This window comes from Saccopteryx bilineata, chromosome 3 (assembly GCF_036850765.1).
Source record: "Saccopteryx bilineata isolate mSacBil1 chromosome 3, mSacBil1_pri_phased_curated, whole genome shotgun sequence".
Classification (NCBI taxonomy): domain Eukaryota; kingdom Metazoa; phylum Chordata; class Mammalia; order Chiroptera; family Emballonuridae; genus Saccopteryx; species Saccopteryx bilineata.
Genome location: NC_089492.1, coordinates 291,516,492 through 291,535,732, shown reverse-complemented (window position 1 = coordinate 291,535,732; position 19,241 = coordinate 291,516,492). Strand labels below are relative to the sequence as shown.

General features: G+C 58.0%; 1 protein-coding gene across 5 annotated transcripts in view; it reads left to right on the top strand.

Moving 5' to 3' along the window:
- The window catches only part of PRDM16 (PR/SET domain 16), a 309,651-nt gene that overhangs the window by 139,934 nt on the left and 150,476 nt on the right, over positions 1-19,241 (top strand). For all 5 annotated transcript variants that reach the window (XM_066270642.1, XM_066270641.1, XM_066270640.1 and 2 more), the window contains exon 3: positions 11,465-11,515. In XM_066270642.1, the coding sequence (XP_066126739.1) occupies positions 11,465-11,515 (51 nt within the window). The remainder of the gene's footprint in view (positions 1-11,464; positions 11,516-19,241) is intronic.

Sequence of the window (19,241 nt, the reverse complement as noted above, 5' to 3'; positions counted from 1 at the left end):
GGGGGTGATGATCTCAGACCCTCCCACCTACAGGTCATAGAAGGTGGCCTTCCAACCCCAAGGAGTGAGGTGGGAACTCACAGTCCAAGAAGAGTTCAAATCCCCGGGTGGGGGGGGTTCCCCGGGGAGGGTTGCGTCTCTGTGTTGGCCCCGCCGCACCCCCCTCCCCCAGACCGTGAGTGCATTGGACCAGCCGTGCTGGGAGATCTATGCCCGCCCCTCACTCACTTATGATTATTAAGGGTCATTTTAACAAACACATTATCAATAAGCAAGGTCAAGAGTAAGTGCATTAATATCAGCCTGTCAAGACCCATATTATTTCTATCGCCGTAAAGGGCTGGGGATAAAAGACAAATCTCTGTGTGGCTCAGATCATCGACCCTACTGACCCCGTGATTTATGTCCTCTTGGGGGGACTGTGAGGGGCACAGTCGTCCACCAGGGGCTGCGCAGGGTGGCCGGGCAGCATCTGGGATGAGCTATCATTGGAGGGGGCTGTCTGGGTGAGAGTCTGTGTGCTAGACTATTGTTGCTGTTATAAGCGAGAGTCGGATGGCCCGCTGGGGCCCTGGGAGGACATACTTTTCAAGCGAGAGATTGGAGAGACCTCGCTGGTGTGCAGCCCGCAGAGCTTGGGGCTGGTCTAGGGGTGGTGTGGGGCGCATGGGCAGGGCACCACAGGCCAGGTGTGCCCTGGACACTGTGACTCTCGCAAGGGCTAGTCAGTGTTCTGGGGCTGCAGGGGGTCAGGCTGCACGGGGACATCACGGAGCAATCTGGGAAGTCCAGCGGGGGGTCCTGTGAGGCCATCCTTGTGCGTCTCCGAGGGCAGCTGGAAAGTGAGGACTTGTGCCTGTCAGGCCCCTTGTTCGTCCAGCAGCGTCCAGAGCCCTCGGACCTTTTTAGACCTTGGAGCTGCATCCACGGGGCTGGACATGTGCAGAGTGTGTGTTTTCTTTCTTCCTGCATCCCAGGAGCACTGAGCGCCGGGAGTGACCTGGGAATGTGGAGCCTTGGTGTGCTGCGTGCTGCAGCTGTTGTGTTTTCTGTTTGGGGGCCTCATCCCTAACACACCCCCATCTTTGCTGGAAATTCTTCTGGGTCAGCCTTGAGACCCACTCCAAAAACTCACTCTCCATCCCATGGAGAGGCTCCTGGGATGGGGGGCTTTGGAGTTGCTGGTCGCCCTGCAGCTTGGCCCTCTGGTGCGACATCCATGGAGGGACTAGCTTTGTGGTGTCGGGGGTTAGGAGGGAAGACCTGGACCCCAGAATGGGTCCGATCTTCCCTGGACTCCCAGGCTGTCCTCCCCAGGCCATAGACCCCAGGGGAGCTGGACCCTGTGCACCTTAGACCTCAGTGTCTGACCTTTTGCCACCCGCTGTGATGCCAGCCCAGCCAGGCGAAGTGCCCGCCCCCGCGTGGCACAGACCCTTGTAGGGCCCTGAGTATTTCTTCTAGGGCGGCTACCATAGCCACCTCAGCACCTGAGATCACGGAGCATTGCGTGGACACGGGGCCCAGGCCACCTTTAGCCCAGGGACCCAGAGCCATACTCTAACCTCAGCCGTCCCTCCCCAGAGACTCCTCCTGGGACCTGAGCCATGAGGTGGATGTGGCCATCGGGACAGCTCCTCGGTGATCACAGCACACAGGGATGCATGATTCCCTCGTCCACTCCAAACTTATTATTTGGTCAACGCTGACCGGGGTCGACCGCTGTTTCCACACCAGGACCACGACAGGGCCTTGGACCCTGCCCCGGGCCTCGGGCAGCGTGTAAACCACTGGGGAGAACAGATGCCAGCCAGGTTAGGGCAGCTTTGAAGTAGGCACAGGGGAATAGAGGGACGGGCGAGGGAGGGAACAATGGGCAAGGCCACCCAGTAGTGTCACCTCAAGTCACCCACTTTCGACACCAGCTCAGTGTTCAGCGAGCGTGGGCTCCGTCTAGTTTGGACCCGCCCAGCGCCTGAACCTCAGCAGCAACCCCACCCCTCGGACCCCTTCTGCAGGGTCTGGGGCTACCCAAGGCTGCACGGTCCTTCCCACGCTTGGCTTTACGCCTCCCAGACGCAAATCCCCAGAAGGAAGCCCCGGCACCAGACCCATGAACAAACAGCCCCATGGAACGCCCTCCTTGTTCCCAGGGCACGCATGTCCAGTCTCAGTCCCTGGAGCCAGCGAGAGCGCGGTCCCTGGACGCTCCAGCGCTTCCCTTTCTGCAGCTGAAAGTTATGGCTTGTCATGAGTCATTGATTAGAAGGACCGTGTGTCACCCCATTCCCATGATTTACACGCACTTCCTCTGGGGCCATCAATCTTCCGGAAGCAGGGGAAGGAAGTTGTCCGCCAGGGCAGGTGTGACACTGGACACACTGCTCCTCAGGACAAGAGTCTGTGGGGACCGTCCCGGGCTCGCACTCGGTACACTTTCTGACAGAGAAGGGCCTCGGGAGCCTGGACCACAGCTGCTGAGGTCAGCGTGGAACTGGTGGCCTTCTCCTGCCAGCTCCCAGCTGGTCAGGGCCCTTGCCAGCCCCCGCCACCGGCCTGCGCCACCAGCATGTTCTCTCTGTCCAGGGGTGCGGTGGAACCCAGATCCCCCAGGAATGAGCTCCCGTAGAGGCAAGGACAAGAGACCAGGGTGACAGAAAGGGTTGGAACCATCTGTAGAAGAGATTCTGAGACTCAGGCTGCCCAGTATAGGAAGGGGCCGTCTTTGTCCTACAGGAGAAGTCAAAGCCTCAGCCGGAGGGGCTCTAGCATTGCAGGGCTCGCATGTCCCAGCTGGGGAAACCTGCACTCTCTCCCCTCTGGGAAGGGACAGCTCTGGGGGCAGTCCACAGAGAGTGGAAATCCTTCCCACCAGCTCTGACAACAGCAGCCCCCAGGCCACGTGGTCAGCATGAGTCCTGCCCCAACACTACCTGGCCCTGTGGCTTCACACACAAGGGGCAAAGCAAGGTCAGGGCAGGGGCAGGCCAAAGGGGCCACCCCTGCCTGCTTGTCCCCTGGGGCACAGCCCGGGAACCAGGGTGAAGGCCCTGTAGGGGTCTGAGTGGGCCACTGCTCAAGGCTAGGAGCTGGCCAGCATGAGAAGTAGGACCGCCGCCCAGAGGGTTCCCAGCAGCTGCTGCCTGCGAGGGGCCTCTACGGTTCCAGTCCAGGGAGCGTGGACGCGCTGTCCGCTCAGGCAGCGTGTGGACCGAAGTTGTTGGCTCAGGAGCTAAGGCTCCTTACTGAAGTGGCTTTGGGGCTGGAAGGGGGCTGGGGAGCCACCTGGGTGGTGGCATCACTTTTATTTCTCTGGATGTGTTTTTGGGACGGTGCCTTGTGGTGGGGACCCTGCTGGGTCAGGCACCAGAAGCCGGGGATCAGAGCCAGGTGTCCGCACCTGTGCCGCCTGTGGTCTCTGCTTGGGAAGGAGCTGCACCACCTGCCCACTTCCCCTGCCCCACGGGCCCTGCTCACCTTGGTCCTGGCAGGGCCTTCGGCTCAACCCCCATGTCCTCCTTCACTAACTGTGCACCCGCAGGAAGTGACCCTCCCTCTCTGAGCCTCTTCACCATTTGTACAGAGAGGGTGACGGCAACCCTTCCCGGCCAGTGCTAAGTCAGAACACGTTACTGTGAGCCAAGTACCCTCACTGCGCCTGGCCTGCCCGGGCCCCTTCTCCACCTCATCATGCCCCGCCGGGCAGCCTGCAACAGGTCCCCCGCTGGTAAAAAAAAAAAAAAAGTAAAAAGCGGAGGGGACCGGGCAGCCAGCAGCCTGTGGGTGGGGAAGACGCCCCATGTGCTCTGAGGAGTGGCCGTGTGATCAGCACCCACGCAGAGACCAGTAGTGTCACCTCAAGTCACCCAGCTCCTGCGAGGCTGCCCTCCCCTGTCCCACCAGCATCTGCGTCCACATCCACCCTCAGGGGCAAATGGAGCCCGGCCTGCCGGAGGAAGCCCATGCAGAGTCCCAGGCCTTTCCAAGCTCTGTGACCCCTTCTCTTCCTCCCTCTGGGTGCTCTGTCTACCTCTGCCCACCGTGCCCCGCCCCCGATGTCACAACCCCCACCTTCCTCTGCCTACCTCCCCACGCCCAGCTTCAGGATTCCTGCTCCCACTACCACTCAGCGCTCACGGTCTCCCCACTCCACCCCCCTCCATGGGGCTTCCCTGTGCTTCAAGTTCAAGTCACTGGAGGAGAGGGGGGTCCACACCATTGTCTCTGCCCCAAGGTAGCCAATACTGGAATCAGCGCTGTTTTGAGATTTTTTTTTTTAAATCTCTGCAAGGCCTCTTTCAAGGGTTCACGTGAACACCAGGTACTCGATGGCTACGTGGAAATGAGGGTGTGAAGGACGTTGTCACCCTGCCTACAGGACACCTGGGACAGACCAGACCAACACATCTGAGGGCACAAGACTGGGCAGGGGGCGGGGAATTCATTCATTCATCATTCAGTCACTCACCCTGCAGGAAAGGAGGTGCCCTGTGGGGCTCCAAGGTGGGCGCAGGGTTGGGGGTAGGGGGCAGGGCATTCAGGCCGAAGGGTACGTGACCGCGGACGGAGACGCCAGCGAACAGAGTGTTCTAAGCACGTCTGACAGTGGGCAGACCGTGCCCAGAGATGCTGGGTCTGAGCGAGGGCCATTCCTGCTGGCCAGGAAACAATTGTCCAATCCGCTGTTAGTTCTTGCGGACGGGCAAGCCAGCGGAGAGGGAGGGGGGTGGGGCCCTGGCACTCCAGACAGGTCAGCAGAGTAGAGGATGGGGTTGGGGGCGAAGAGAGAGGTGGTGCATCTTGGGAGAGCCGGCTGGGGGAGGCCGGGGGAAGTCTGCATAACAGCTCCGGGCCTCCCAGCCGGAGTAGCCCAGGCTTCTCTTGTTGGACAACAACAACAGGGTTAGGACGGTGGGACATCGCCGTCATTTACAGGGTTCATGCGTCCTCAAGTCAGACGGCCTGTGTGGGCTCTCACAGTGAGGAGCCAGCGGGCACGCCCCTGACTCCGGGGTCCTGCGCGGGGAGGCTTGGGAACCGTGTTGGGGAGGGGAGAGGCGGAGGAGGGGAGAGGCCGGGCTGGGAATGTAAACAGTGGGGAGACCCATCTGGATTTGGGGATGGGCTCTCTGAAGGAGCTTGGGTCCTTTTCGTGCCATACTTGACTGTGTAAATATTTTTCTTAGGCGTAAAGAGAGGGCCTCCATTCATTGGGTAGGTCTTGCTTGAAAGAACTGAGAAGTATCTGTTTAGGCATAAAAGCTAAAAACAGTGTCCAAGGCGCCTTTCAAAAAGAAAAAAAAAATTCGTTTCTGTAGCTCAAACACGGCCAAGCTAAAAGAGAAAAAAAAAATTTTTTTTAATGCAAAAAATAAATAAATCGTACCCTGCTCCCAGCTGAGAGCTCAAGGGCTTGTGTCAACACCACGGGGGCCTCTGCTCCGGCGGCCAGCGCGACTGCGGTGACGAACGCTAGCTGCAGTTCCTGTCCCCGCTGCCAGTGGGCCGGCACCCAGCTCAGCCTGGGCTCCCGGGGGCCGCAGCCCGGGCCATGGGGAGCGTCCTCGCCTGGGCGGGTCCTGGCCAGCGTTCAGGTGTGAGTCCCAGTCGGTCAGCGGGGGCGCCACATGGCTGGTTTCCACCGACACACCCAGTAGCCTCACGTTCCTCCTCCCCGCATGCAAGAGTCAGGAACCTGAACTTGAACTCCCACTTAGCAGCACCTTGACCTTTACACTGTGGCTCCAAGTCCCCGAGCCTCTGCCTCCTATCTGTAAGGTGGGGTCATCACAGCTCCGGCCCCCGATAGGTTTGTGAGGAGGAGTAAAGGAGACACCGCGAGGTGCCTGGGACAGGCCCCTACCTTGTGGCTCCCAGGGACGTGTGTTCCCACCCCCCAAGTGTCACCATCACGTCACTACAGCTGCTGTTTGCTGTCCCAGGGCCAAGGCAGCATTTACACCGGGGGAAGTGGTGGTCACAGTGTGGCTCTGATGTCGGACACAAGGACGTGAAGGGTGAGGTCGGTTCTTTATGAGGCCCGTCTTCCCAGGAAGGGAGGGGGCAAGCTTGGGGCTGTGGGCTCGCTGTGCCAAGAACAAGGCGAGCCTAAAACTTTCAGTTCGATGAGTTCAGACTGTCAGCTCACAAGGCCCATGCCGCAGGTATTGTTCGTGGGTGTGAAACCATCCACGGAGGGCAGGCCGTGTGGGGCCCAAGCAGCTGCCCCTGAGGCCTGGGGCCTGATCCTTCCAGTCAGGCTCTATCCCCAGTGGGACCCTGAACACCTGTGGCCCCTGGTCTCTAGAGGTCAGCACAGTGATGCTCAGAGACAACCCAGAGTAGGGGGTCTCTCCATCAAGCACCGGGGGCCCAGCCTTCCTCTCCTGGCCACCCTGAATGACCTTCCCAGACAGCCCTGAAGCCCCAACCATGACGGCTTCCTCAAGGGTCCTTGGTATAACCAGCTGCTAGCCACTTTGAGACACAGACTCACAGCTCTGGGCGCGGAGCGGTGACCTCGGCAGTGGAGAAGGGAGAAGCAGGTTAGGAAGAGGTCTGAACTCCAAGACCAAGAGTAAGAGGCCCGGGAAACCCCTGGGGCCACCGCACAGAATGGCAGGGGAGGGGTGGGGGGTGCTCCGACCAAGCGCTCCCCTCTCGTTCTGGGAGCCCAGAGGCCAGGCTCTGCCCGGTTTCCTCCTGCGGCGACGTTTTCCGATCCTTGAGGAACCGATTATTTTGAAGGGAGGGAAGCCTTCTGGGATCCATTTGTGACGCCCCCCCTCGGGGGACAGCGCCAGAAGTCCGGAGCTGTGAGCCTATGAGATGTCTGTGTCTGTCTGCTCTGGCCGACTCCTTGGAGAACAGAGGGTATTTATTTTAAGAGTCAAAAAAAGATATTTTGACCAACCCCACTTAGTTCAGTCCTGGCACGGATACCCGCGAGAGAAGCGAAATGCCGGAGGTCAGACCACGCTTTTTTGGCTAAAACGCTTAATCAAAACACACCTAATACTTGTGCCGGAGTGTGGAGATGGGGTTCAGGGCGGCCCCAGCCCCTGCCAGCCGCTGGCTGGCCCCTGATGGTGGTGCCGCGGGCCCAGCTCACAGCATAAAGAGGTATTTCAGCGGCACGCAGCCTTGGCGGGGGGAGGGGGGGCGGCCGGGGCCCGGAGGCTCCAGGAGGGGCGCGTCCGGCGGGTGTCCACCTGAGGTCAGCGGAGGGTGAAGAGCAGAGGTAGCAATATGCACGCCTGCTGAGGCAGGCTGGTACACAGGGGAGGCAGAGAGAAGCTTCCAGAGCAAGGGGGTTCGGGAACCTGATTCGGACCCTCCCACTGAGGGAGGACACTTCTCTTCACAGTCGCTGCGCTGCCTCCTCTTGGGGGAGGGGGTTAGTGGGAAGATGAGGCCTAACTCCCCCACATCTCTCTGTGTCACATGATGGAGTGGTGGGGTCTTCCCTGGCCCCCTCGCTGTGCTTCAGGCAGCCACACTGCTCAAACACCCACACCCACAACCCCCAAAACACCCAGCATCCGGTTCAGAGGAGCAGGGAAGATGACCAAGGAGTTCCTAGTCCTTCCTGGTCCCACTTGGTCCTGTTTGCTCCTGCCTGGTCCTACCTACCTGGTCCCACCTGGCACCTGGTTCTGCCTGGTCCCGCCTGGCCCGGCCTGGTCCCACCTGGCCCTGCCCAGTCCTGCTCTGCACCAATGTGCACAGTTCTGTCTGGTTTTGCTTGCTGTGTCGTGCAGCATCTCGCCCTGTGAGGGATGGTGTGGTTTGAACACCCATCTCTCCGTCCCCATTTGAGCCCAGGCTCCTGGGGAGACGGGAGGCAGTGCTGATCCCAGGCTAAGACCGCGTCAGACTCATTTCGGGGCGGCGGGGGGCAGAAAAAAGCAGTCTCCTGAGATGCTCCATCCCGTTTGGCCACCACCCTCAGCCTCTGACGACAGACAGGGGTCCTGGCCACGCTCTGCCCAAGGCTTGTGAGTCACAGTTGGGCCAGCCATGTGGAAGGACAGCAGAGGTCCAGGAGAGGAAGGCTGTGTGGCACCACGGCGCTCCGTCTCCTAAGCGCGGTGGAGAGTGGCTGGTCCCATGCCACGGGTGCTGCCTGGGCTCCCCTTGGAAAGTTTCTCCAGCTGGTTTCTGACCAAGGACTTCTGGATGAGCGGGCAGCGGTCTGTGTGAGCGCCTTGGACGTAGGTCCGGAAACCCGTAGGAGCCAGGCTGCTGGAAGGGCCACCCCCGGCTTCTCACTGCAGGGACACGTCCACAGAGCCACTGCGGTGCCCTGTCTGGCATCCAGAGCGGGCAGGCCCAGCTGCCCCCCTCCAGGCCGGGGCTCCTGCGTGGGGTGCTCTCCAGGTCCCCATGTGCAGCGTGGCCTCTGTCCAGCAGAGCACTAACTCCCGATGGAGTGGGACAGTTCCAGGGCAGCCTCTGGACACTCGCAGGAGAGAACAGCCCCTCGGCCCTTCTTGTGTTGTGAACCCATCACTGGCCAGAGGGAACCTCCAGGGAAATGACCATAAGCCACAGCTCCCCAGGAACCCCCTCCCAATGCTTACGGGATGGCCAAGGTGATGTAAGCGAGGGACCTGCACCCATCAAACCTGCTCGCTTATCACAACTGCCACCTCTCGATGACGATCACGGGGAGCCAGGGGTGAGGAAGGGCAAGGCCACCAAAAGCCCGTGGGAAGACCCTGCTAGAGAACATTCAGCAGGCAAGGCCAGTGCTCCTGCAGAGGGGCCGGGGGCAGGGGAGGCGCTTCCTGCCCTGGGCCCAGTGCGGCACGTGTTGGGGACCAGCAGGATCGGATGCGGGGGTGGGGGGCTGATGACCGGCAGAGAGCCATGGCAGAGAGCAGTGTCCATGACCGCACCTCAGGCTCTGGCCTAGACTCTTCAAAGTGCCTTCTTCCCACCAGAAGAGGAGGGACCCCCTGGCTGGGCTCAACCAGAGGCCAGCACACCCTGTGTGGCCACGGGGCACATCTGGCTCTGGCACAGGCTGCAGGGCAGTGTGCTGACCTGGGGCTCGGTGGCATGGTCCATTGTGTCACTTTTGTGGGTGGCACTGAATTCTCTCGGACATCCAGAGAAGCAACATCTTCAACCACATCACCGAGGAACAGGCAGGGCTGGGAAGTCTTCAGCTCACGTCACGACCCGCAGGCAGCGTTTCTGCTGACGAAGGCCCAGTGAGAACCGTGGGACAGCGCCCCAGCCCAGCTCCCTCCTCTCAGGAGTCCCTGGCCATGGGGGGCTGGCCATCCCTCCCCCCCAGGCCTGAAGGAGTGCCATGAGCCCGGGGAATTTGGGCAGGTCACACCCCTGAGCACGCTCTCCTCTTCCACAGGGGGCTTCTCTGAGGGCCCCTCGTGGGGATGTGACCGAGCTGGCCTGGCTACAGCTGGACAAGGTCCCACGGGACCTGTGACGCATTCAGCACGCTCTCCCGCTTTGCACAGCTGCTGTGTGTTGATGCATGAGGTTCACTGAAACCTCTGTCCTGGAAACGGTCCCCGGCAGATACAGGGCAACCGGGCATGGCTCAGGCCTCCTGGAGTCAGTGTAGGATGGGGATCACCAAGGGCCACGGGGCTGCTTCCTCATTCAGCACAGTGTCTGGGCCTCAGTCACAGCGGACAGGACTGGATACCCCTCATGTGGTTATACCCTGGGCCCTCGGGACTGTGCACCTTAGAAAAGTTAAAGCATCATTTTTCTACTTCCGGTCCATCAGGGGCAGGTGGATGAACCACAGAACTCTGTGGCCCCCAGCTCAGCGGGCCTTGTGACCCAATCAGGAGCCATCAGTTCTAGACAACAGTGGCAAAGTTCTCCTGTGCGGGGTGACAAAGCCCAGGGGCAGGCCCAGACAGCCCACAATGGGACTTCCATCCACCTCTCTCCTCGGTGGTCCTGGGCAGCCCTCTTTAATCTTGGACATGGGTGAGCTTGGCCCTTTCCTGAAGTCATTGGCTTTTTCTGAGACCAGCCTCCCTCTGTCCTCCCGTCTCCGTGTAGATGGAACCTCGTCCACCTTCCCCCGCTCTGGATTCAGAGTGAAAACCAGACAGACGAGGGGGCAGAAAGACCAGCCTGCCCGCTGGCTGAACCCAGGGACTAATTTCCACGGGCCTGTCCAGCCCCAGGCTTGGCAGGGACAGGGCACCAGGTGGCCCGGTCTCTGCACATGCCCCAGGGGACCATCCCGGGACCCCGCGGGCGCTGCTCACCTTCTTCTGTCTCTTTTCTTTACTCCCTGCCATCACTTTCCAAACCACAATTTCAGAATCTATTAAAAGAAACATAAACTCCCCAATGGGTTAGAATTCCCAACATGTAAAAATATGGCTTCTTGTTATTACAGCTGAGCCCGGGCACATACGCTGCCTCTTGGAACGCAGCGTCCGATCCTCTCACCAGCCCACGCCGGCGCTGGCCGGCACTTCGCTCCATGCTCGGGATTGGCAAGGCGACCACGCCGTTTTCACGGGGAGGGGAAACAAGGCCCCTGGCTCTGATGCCATTTCTCGTTTTTTTTTTGTTGTTGTTTTTTGTTTGTTTGTTTTTCAAATATTAGTTTCCATCTTAGTTTGCATCCTCTTGGAAATGATGTTCCAGTTTCTATCCCCACCTCTGTGTGGCTCCTCAGTCCAGAAGGGAAAACCCCGTGGACGTGGCCCATTTGTCAGTTTGCTTAGCTTAGAAAGAGCCATGGGACCGATGGCCCCCAAAATGCCACCTCCTGGGTGGGGGGGATCTGGTGGTTTTTAGAAAGAGCTGCCTGCCAGGCAACTTGCTGCCGCCCCCCGCCTGAACCAGGGAGAGCGCCAAGTCTGACGGAGGAGGACACCCAGCATGGTGGGCACTTTCTCTCTTCGCTGTCCCAGGCCTGCGTCCAGTGTGGCCAGATGGGGCCGTCCTGCCCCCTCCAGGCTGACTCCCCTGGGGCAAAGTCACCCCCCCCCATGCAGCCGCCCACCTTGCAGGTGGAATGCAGAGGGAGCAGGGGAGAGAGTTTGTTACATTGTTTCAAAACATCTTCATTTTGTTACATGTTTTTAAACATCTTGTTGAACTGTTTCTAGCAACAGGTGCAGGTCTCCGCCCAGTTACTGCAGGGGGGTGAGATGGGGGGGGTGGAGGTGTGTTATACCAGGTGGCTCCATCCCTAAAGGGCCCTGGCTGCCTTTCCGGGGAGACAACCTCCCCCAAGGGTTTCCTATTGGTCTCCAGAAATGGGGGGAGACGCTGTCAGGGCACGAAGGACTCCAGCTCCCCACAAGGTGCTTTCTTGCATGTTACGGAGCAGCCGTTGGGACGCATGCCCATTGTGTCGGAGAACGTGCGACCTGCCCCCATGAGTCACAGCCCCGGCTGGCCCGAGAGCTGCATGTTGTAGGAAACTAACACCCGCTTTTCCGAAATTGTTTTGCAGCAAATGCTGACCGAGGCGGAGGTGTCATCGCAGGAGGGCTCCATACAAAAGGTAGGAGAGCTGCTCCGCGCCTTCCCTGGCCTGCGCCAAGGGCGTCCCTGAGCTAACGAATGCGTGCGGCGTGCGGCATGTGTGGTCGGGCGGTGGCGGGCCGGGCTGGACGGCAGTCGTGGAGCGGATCGCTCGTGGTTTTGGCCGCTGCAGGCACAGAACAGTGACTCCCTGTAAGCAGGACGGGGCTTGCTTTCGTCGTGTGGGCAGGCAGACACCGCTCCTTGGCTGAGCCCCGTACCTGCGGGAGCCCCATAGGCCCGGCAACGTGTGAAACTAAGTCAACGCATGTTGGGTTTATCTCACCATCTTCACTGAATCCTTGCGTGAAAAGAACACGGGGAGGAGGAAACAGTGGGCAGCAGAGTCCACCACACCTGCTGTCCATTCTCAGCTGCCAAGGAGGGCTCTGTGGGGAATTAAACAAGCAGCCGAGCCATCATCTGTGCTCTGCCAGCCGGTAACAGCTAATAGCTTGGTGACAAACATTAGCTCTAAAAGGTCCAGAGAATGAACAAGGCCTGAAAAATGCACACACACACACACCAAGGAAAGTACACACGCAGGCAGGCACATACCTGCATCTGCACGCTGCAGTCTGCCTAGCGGCGGAGAGACCCGACCCTGAAATCATCCCCGAAACCCGAGGCCAGTCACCAGACAGCACAGCCTGCGTTGGGTGTGCCATCCAGGAGCACGCACATGCGCAAACACATGACAGCATTCACACATGTGCACATGGTGCGCACACATGATACACACACAGACAGACACCCATTCTCACACACGGTAGCTGGTCTAGCGCTTTGGGCCTTCAGTTGAATTAAAGGGCGGGGGCATTCTCTCCTTTGGCATTTCTGATTCCAGACACCCCCCAACCCCGACCCCACCCCTGACAAAGAGGAGGACGTGGCATGTCTGTATGTACCCAGACAGCGACAGGAAGCACTCCACGGGCACATGAGCCAGCACAGGCTGGCTGTTTCTCAGGGTCAGCATCGCAGCGTGTGTGCTCCTGGGTTTGTTGGGCTGAGAGCAGAGCTTTGAAGTCACGGCCCAGGCCTCTCTCGGTCCCTCCCGACATGAAATGTTCGGCCAAACTTTCCCACGTTCTCTGTGCACCTGGTCTGGTGGTTGAAGCACAAGTATCTGGATAGGGTTCTCTGTGGGGGGCAGGGGACATGGGGACCCTTCATCTGGGCAGGTTTATTTGAAAGGGACGGGACCCGCCATCTGGGTAGACCTATGTGGTAGGGACAGAGGGACCTGCCAATTCTCACCAGGTTCAACTCAGGAGACATTGATTTTGGAGAAAACATTGCACTGGGCGATATTTTCTCACCCTGCCATGACCTCCTGAATAACCTCTGACAGGGTGACCTTTTTACCTCAATGGTCTAGCCCCTGTGGGAGCCTTTTGTCTGAGAAAATGCTAGGACAAGGTGTCTACTCCACTCACACTGCCCGGGGCAGCCTGAGGCCTTTCTTTGGTGACGTAAATCCTGACAGCATTTTCCCCTTTTCCTGCTGCTGGGAGTGAATTCACATTCTCTTGAAGGACACGGGGTCGCAGTAGATGGGGAGTGGCTCTCCTGCCGGTCCAAGAAATGGAGGTATTTTCATGTCCCTTGACCAGGGACTGCAGTCACCTCCAGTGTCAACCTCTAGAGCGAATGCAAAATCTTCATTTTCATGCTGCAATTAGGTACCTGACCGTTGACCCTGCGTAGACTTCCCCTGACACAAAGGTGGCCCAGAAGGAGGTTGGAGGTGAGGCATTCATGCTGCGACGGGCGGTCGGTTGTCCAGCCTGAGCACAAGGGTCAAGGCAGAGGCCAGAAGCTCAAGTCTAGCAGCAACTGCTGTCCATTTTTGACCAGCAAGACACGATCAGTACACCCTCTGTCCTCCCGAAGCCGTGCTTTTATAAGTGGAGGGGCCATCAGGCCTTGGCTGATGTGGTCCAGAGGTCTTCTTCAGAGCTGCTCACGGGATGGGGGCAAGGCACCCTCCAGACAGGGCCTTGCTCACAACCGCCTGGCTTGGCGTGGGCGTCTCCTCGAACATAGGTGCATGGGAGGTCCTTCTGAGAGGTCCAGGATCCCCAGTCTGCACACCGTCAGAACAGACCTGATCCCACAGCAACCCAAACATCAGGGTGCCAGCATTGGGCACCAGAAGTGCAGGGCGTCTTGGCTGTTGTCTGTTTGGGAACAGGCCTCCTGGTGCCCTGCCAGCTTTGGTCTAAGGAGGGCTCTCTGGAGGGGACTTTGCCTACCTCTTCTAGCTGCTCTCCCCAGCCCCACTGTCCCCTGAACTCCAGAACTGTCTCATCTTTCACTAAGTTTAGACATTATTGGCATTCCAGGCATTTGTGTGTGTGTGAGATGAGATGCGTGCCCAAGGTCACGGTGATGAGATCATAGAAACCTAAGTCTGGCGCTTAGATGTGGACCCATCAGGTTATGTTCCCATCCGCTCTGGGAAGGAAGGAGGGGATGGCACGAGACAGGTGTGAGCAAAGGTGAAGGAGTTTCTACACGAAGCCAAAGAGACGAGGAAATACCGCATTCATTTGACCTTCTTTTCAAATAGGAGGTCCCACCTGACAAATCCATGGTACTTACAGGGAGGGAGCCACGTATGCTTCTTACATATGTAACTATACGTCTGTGCTATGTTACAGACTAATTAGGTGAATTCCTCGGTCATGGACTTAGACTCCCACTTACCAGTCCCATTGTGGGGGATTTCAGTGTCTGGCTAAACAGGGCCTTTCCTACCCCAAACACGCAGGTTTAGGAGTCTTAAAAATATGACATGGGGAAGCACTGAGGTGCTGTGCGTCTTTGGGTTGGTCAGCTGACATCTCTGAGCTTCATCTGTTCCAACGTTAAGAAGATTATACTTCCTGTTCTTTATGTGCATCAGTGAAATGTAACAGATGTTCACTAATTCGATCAGTGGCTTGATACAGAGGCGCAAAATGTGATATTTTGTTGGGAAGCCACGATTAAAATAAAAATTGCAAATATTAGACTGACTGGTTGCCGAAGGGGGCTGAAGGATCCATTTGTTCAGAGTTTATCAGTGAAACAGCTCAGGCTCAGAGGGGGTTGATGTCCACACCCGCAGGGGCGGTGGGATTCGAGCACAGGATGTATGTAGCTGGGCCTGCAGCGCAGAGCGGGGGCTCTCATTGGAGGGACAGACGCAGCAGCTTGTGAATAGCGCCAGGCATGGCCCCGCCTCCAGAAGGGGCGGAGCAACCACAGGGCCGAGCTGGGCCCTCCCGCCCCTCAGAACCCGCTTTCGGTATCTCTTGCAATGCCCCTATCCGAGAGCCCCCTCTCCATCCCTCTCATCCATCTCCATCTCCTGTCCCCGCATTCCCGCATCCTCCTCAGTCCCCACAACCCCCGGGTCCCATGTCCCCTCCGCAGCCCCAGCAGCCAGGAGCTTTGCTGCTGATGAGACTCGGACCCGGACCCGCGCTCGCCTGCCCTGGTGCCCGCGCCATGCCTGCCGGAGCCGCCCTGGCGCGCGCCCTGGGCGCTGGGCCCTCGCGCTTCCTCTAAAGTCACTTTGGCTGCAGGTCGCGCTGCATCGCCTTTTCCTGCCGCAGTGCTGGGACCTCTGGGACTGCTCCCTCCGACTCTATTTAGTCTGTTTACTTAGAGGGAAAGCCCGGGGCTCCTGGAGAGCAAACATCTGCGGGAGATAATCTAACCAGTGGTCCATCCATCACTCGGGTCGCCCGGCTCCCTGGAGATCCCGCCGGAGCCGGTAATAAAAAGGCCGGGGCGAAGAGGCTTTGGGGACGAATAAAGAGCCGTGTTAAGGGCCCGCTGAAAATGGATGGAAGACATTATTAAGGCTCAATGGCCGTCTTATCAAAATCCAATAGGATAGACATTTGGCAAAAGGCTTAAATTTATTCTTTGACTTTCTGGAGGGCTTGAATTTATCCCTTAACAAGAGTGTAGTCCACCCAGGGAGATGGTATCAGTGAAAAGAATTTTGATTCAATCTCTTTGGAGATATGAAAAGGGGAAACAAGGGCCCCCGATCGCCTTTGCTTTGTGCCCATGTGCCTTGTTTTCACGGACTGTCTCAAAAAGGAAGGACAGATGTGTTAATACAGTACAACCCAGGAACAAATACACAAAGCAAAGTGTTCCTTTTCTTTATTCTTATATTTTTTCCTCTCTCTCTCTCCTCCACCAGTCCACTCACCACACACACACACACACACACACACACACACACACAAATTAATAAATTGAGAATTCTCATCAGTATGGCTGGGACGGGACGGAGAAGTGGAAAAGGTGCCTCTTCAGAAGCTTGGGAGATTGTGGCCACCCCAGCCAGCGCTCAAGGGGAGGCCAGGGAGGGCCCCAGCTTAGAGAGAGTCAAAAATAAATTGAGCTAATAAAGTCCTACTGCTGGAAGAGGGAAGGTGATGGGTCCATAAATCTCTCCCTGTTATTACGTACAAAATGCTACAGGTCATAAAAGTCATCTGATAGCCCAGCTGGCATTGTCCAAACGGCGTGATGGATTGATAATTATGATAATTTGTGAAATGATTATTTGGATGTTAGGACCGTGGCCTGTCCCACTGGGCTGTTGTGTGTAGATGTTTTTCCATCGTCTGACCCGGGCGAAATGCCTCCAGTGATGGGCAGTCCTGGAGGTCTCCTGTGTCCCTCATTGTGGGGGAAGGGGGTGCTAATGAAGGGAGACCAGAGCGCCAGAATGGGAGTTGAACTCAACGAGCCCCAGGACGGTGGTGGCCGTGGAGACAGTGGAGACAGACAACCGGGATGTGTCTTTGTGCAGAGGTTACTTGAAAAGGCCACACACCCTGAGGGCTGAGCTGGGCTGCGACCAAGGACCAGGCTGTGACCCGGTGTTCTGTGGGGCCGTCCTGGCCTCTTCAGCTATTTGGGCTCCACTCTGCACGGCACCTCAGTAGCCCAGCATTTGTGCTCAGTGTTGCTGCGTGCGTTACCCCCAGGGAAGTAAAGCTATTTTCCAGGTGCCTGGAGGAAGGGGGGGGGCTGATCAAGAAATGGAGAGACCACAAATACAGAGCCCACAGAATGAGGAGCCCAGGGACGCATGCCGGGTTCAGCTGTCAGCTCAGAGTCCCGCAAGCTCGGTTATTTTAGCTGTTCCAGTGTTGCCGGCCCCAGCCAGCAAGGGGAGGTTTAGAAATCCTTCCTTCCCTTATTCCTCTTCGCGGTCCCAGCCTGCCATGCTGCCGTTGCTCGCCGCAACTCAACCATGGTTTACCTACCAACACGTTTTACCACCAAGAAAGCACACCCCCCTCCCCGCAAGAGAGACCCGAGCCTAAGGACCCCGCGATCCCAATTATGAATTTGCATGCAGGATCAGTTATGTCTTTATGAAATCAAAGTGTGTTTAGCTGCCACGGAGACAGCCCCGAGTTGATTTTGATAATCTGGGGCTGAATAGACGGGCCTGGTCGCGGTTAAGCCCCGGACAAAAGGCTGGACAGTGGCTGAAAGCCCTTTGACGACATGTCTCCCCTCCTTTGTTTCGGGGGGTTGCTGATAAAAGAACCAGGAGTCCATTAATTCAGTGAATGAACATATAGGAAAGTCAGTCCCCTCTGGAGAACAATAATGTTGAGGTCAGCTTCGGTTGCCATGGAAACTAAGTACTCCTAAGAAGTTTGCATCCTTGATTTTGCTGAATCAAAGGCTGCAAAGCCAAGAGGTGTAATGAGGCCAAGACGCAGAAAAAGTCTGAGGAAAGCGAGCGGAGCCTCCGCCCGCCCCGCCAGCCCGCCTGTCCCTTCTTCCCTTCCCGCCACTGTTCTGGGGCTGGTGGCCCTGGGGACCCTCAGAGCCCTGGCCTGAGGAGCAGCACCATCCCCTCCCCATCCCCTCCCCCTGCCCCTCCAGAGAGGCTTCTGTTTTCACAACTTGTTGACGCTTATCTGAAGAGGCCTCAGCTGCTTAGGCGTGACTTCGGTGGCCCCTCCAGAAAATCAGGGCCACGGACGGACTCTGACCTGCAGCCACCTCGGAGCACCTGAACTTGCCCCGGGCGGCGGCTCTGTGGCCCCTTCCAGAGAAGATAAGGGTGATTAATGGGCCCAGAGTGTGGCCAGGGTAGGGTGAGTTTTGTTCATTGGGGTAGCTCTGGGCTAGCTGATGACTTTATGAAGGCAGCCTTTTGCATTTTGTCATCCCCCCCCCCCCACACACACACCTCCAAATGAGTTGATTCCACCTCCCTTCCCCCATCCCCAAAGGATTAGGCTGGGGAGAGAGGCAGGTAATTAATTTCTTTCACAGTCATTTATTACCTGCTGAGGGTCCAGCCTGAGGACAGAGGACAGTCTCACGGGCTGGGATGGCCCTTGGCCTTGGGGTGCAGAGCTCCGAGCCGGGGCGGAGGGCACTTTGTTCCTAGACCTGCCCAAGCCTGAGAGGCACACCTGGCTGGGGGTGAGGAATAAGAGTTGAATGTTCCCCTTTTTGGAAAGCAGGGAACCCACTTTCTTTCCCGCCTGGGCGGCTCCCCTGATGAAATGCTTGCATAGGGTCTTGGGCTGCAGTTTGGGGCAGAGGTTCTGGAAGAGGGAGAGTGGGGCAGGTCCCCTGGGGAGGAGGGGTCCTGTCGCAGCCCAGCACCATGTGCCACCACAGGTGACATGGCGTTTCCTTGGCCCTGTGGAGACTTTCTGCCCAAACTGAAATCTCAACAGCAGACGGCACAGCCACGCCTTGGAAGGACAGACTCAGACCTTGAAACTGTGCGCTAACCCAGAAGCTGCACAGAAGACCTTATCCTCCCTGAAGGCCAAGGGAGGCTGGGCCTGTCCCTTGCCCCCTCCACCCCTGCCAGCCCACGCCGCCCTCTGAACCTGGCTCTGTCCTGGACAGTGTGGCCCTTGGCTGAACCTGGATGGCTGCATCTTTGCTTCCTTCTTTGCAGTCAGGGAGCTATTAGTCTCCAGCACCGAGTGGTCCATCCGGGCATTACATTGGGTCACAGGATGTGGCTGGGTACAGGTCTGGGCTCTATACCTGTAGAATGGGCATTAGGGGCGCAGCTGCTGTGGCTGGCGTGGGGCCAAGAGGGCCAGGGAGACCCTGGGTGCATGCTGACCATGCCCAAGGGTGTCAGGCCTCTTTTAGGACACCTGTCTCCTAAGTGGTGTTGTGACACCTGCAGTGGGTCAGAGTTCACAGGAGCAGGAGCCTGTCCCGGGCCCACTTCACTGGCAGGAGGGGGACAGGAGAGAGAGAGAGGGGGGGGGGGGGGGGGGGGGGTGAGAGAGAGAGAGAGAGATATTGTGGAGCAGGACGCCTCTCGCAGGCAGCAGGGTAATGAACCGGATTTATTATCTACATTACCAGCGTTACAGAAGCCAGATGGTGGTGTCAATAAACGGCATAATCTTCGGGGGGGGGGTGCAATAGTGAGTTAATTAAATTGTGCCACACTATTAGGAGGGAAAATGTATCAGTGCTGGGCTCCTTCAGCACCTTCTGCCTCAAACAGACACACTCACCCCGGCAGAGTCTGCGCGGCCGGCCTGGGGGAGCCTCCCCACCTCCCAGCACAGCCTCTGTTAGCAGGAGAAAGCCAGGGCTCACCTCCTCTTGGAGAGCCCGAGTGTGGTTATTACCATTCTGTGCCCAAGGCCACTTCTGTTTTACACAAACACGATGTTGAGGGG